The sequence below is a fragment of the Cystoisospora suis genome (genome assembly GCF_002600585.1).
Source record: "Cystoisospora suis strain Wien I chromosome Unknown contig_221, whole genome shotgun sequence".
In the NCBI taxonomy this organism is placed as follows: Eukaryota; Apicomplexa; class Conoidasida; order Eucoccidiorida; family Sarcocystidae; genus Cystoisospora; species Cystoisospora suis.
This window is the reverse complement of record NW_027153023.1, coordinates 16-1452: the sequence shown is the minus strand read 5'-3', so window position 1 is coordinate 1452 and position 1437 is coordinate 16. Positions and strand designations below refer to the sequence as shown.

General features: G+C 44.3%; 1 protein-coding gene across 1 annotated transcript in view; it reads left to right on the top strand.

Annotated features, from left to right (window-relative positions):
* The window catches only part of CSUI_000593 (glycogen), a 10263-nt gene extending 9377 nt beyond the window's left edge, over positions 1-886 (top strand). Inside the window, exon 11 of the mRNA XM_068060827.1 lies at positions 422-886. Within this exon, the coding sequence (XP_067927197.1) occupies positions 422-873 (452 nt within the window). The 3' untranslated portion in view covers positions 874-886. The remainder of the gene's footprint in view (positions 1-421) is intronic.
* Positions 887-1437: the final 551 nt, after the last annotated feature.

Sequence of the window (1437 nt, the reverse complement as noted above, 5' to 3'; positions counted from 1 at the left end):
ATGTATACATCTATACATATATGCATACCTAGACACACTCAGAAGAGAGAGACATATATAGTATTTCAAGCATGCTTTGTCTTGGATTTTTCCTCCCTACTAGGGCGACTGATACATTGCTGTATGGTCTTTCATCTCTTCATATATGAGTGAAGAAGACCCACTCCCCTTGCTTGCCTCTTTCCTTCTTTCTCTTCTTCTTCTCCTCTGTCTGTGTATGCTTGTGGCGCCTCTCTATCCCTCAGACATGATGAGCTTGAAGAGTGTCGATCGCCCTTACCTTCTCCATATCTCTCCCCTCGAGGTGTATATACACTCTACAAAGTCTGTATAGGTGTGTGTATCTATCTACGTGGATATATGTATGATGTATGGTAGATCTCCCCCGTGTGTAAGAAGTATGTTTTGCTGTCTTTCCCAGGCAAGCGCCAGCCACTAATTCCTGTCTGTCCCTCTTCTACACCTCCTCGGAGAGAAAGAACTTTTGAAGAAGGAGAAGAAGCAGCAGGAGATCAGAAGGCATGGACGGGGAGAGGAGACACGTCGGTGTCGTTCTCCTTTAAAGGCGAAGAGAAGAATCGCGAGCAACAGAGACAGTCGAGGCCTGAGTGGGAGGCTAATCTCTCGATTCGTGATATTCAAGGAAAAATCCCTGTCTATAGTATCTCTCCCTCGTTTCTCTTCTCGGCTCTCTTTGCTATTAATCAATTTCTTCCTCGAGGAAGTATTCTTCTCCAAGTCAGTTCAACGCCCCCTACCTGCTCACGAACCTTCTTCGCCCATGCAGACACGCATTCCTTCTCTCTTTCTCTCTCTCTCTCTTGTCCTTTCTTTCTCTCTTTCTTTCTTTCTCTCTCTCCTCAGGTCACGTAGTAGTAGTAGGGCGTTTTGATATGTATGTAAGGCTTCGTGTTTAAATAGCTTTTTGTGTATCTCCTTAGGTGTGTGGGGGGTGAAGAGTTCGTCATGGCCTGGGGGTCTTGACTTTCCTTCCAGGTCCTTCAGTCTCTCTGTCGTAGTGAATGGACGGACGTCTTTCTCTTCACGGGGAGATGTGTGTGTAGATGCATGTGTAGCTGTAGTTCTACATATTCACACGTAGCTATTCCTATGGAGATAGAGATAGATATAGATATATATGTATAGTTGTAGATATGTATGAGTCTTCTCTACAGCTATCTCTCGGTCTATATCTCCACGAATAGGTATGTATGGATACATGCAGCTCTCTCTCTCTCTATGTCTATATAGCTAGATATGTATGACTGACTGACCCTCTAACTATCTGTCTCTTTCTCTCTCTTTCGCTTTATCCCCGCATCAGTTCATTTCTGTATAGGTCTATATGTGCGTGTATGTGCGTATATAAAGTTGTGTTTTGTCGATGAGCGTAGGGAAGCCTCGCTGTCCCTTGCTTCTCTCAAATAGTACGTTTTT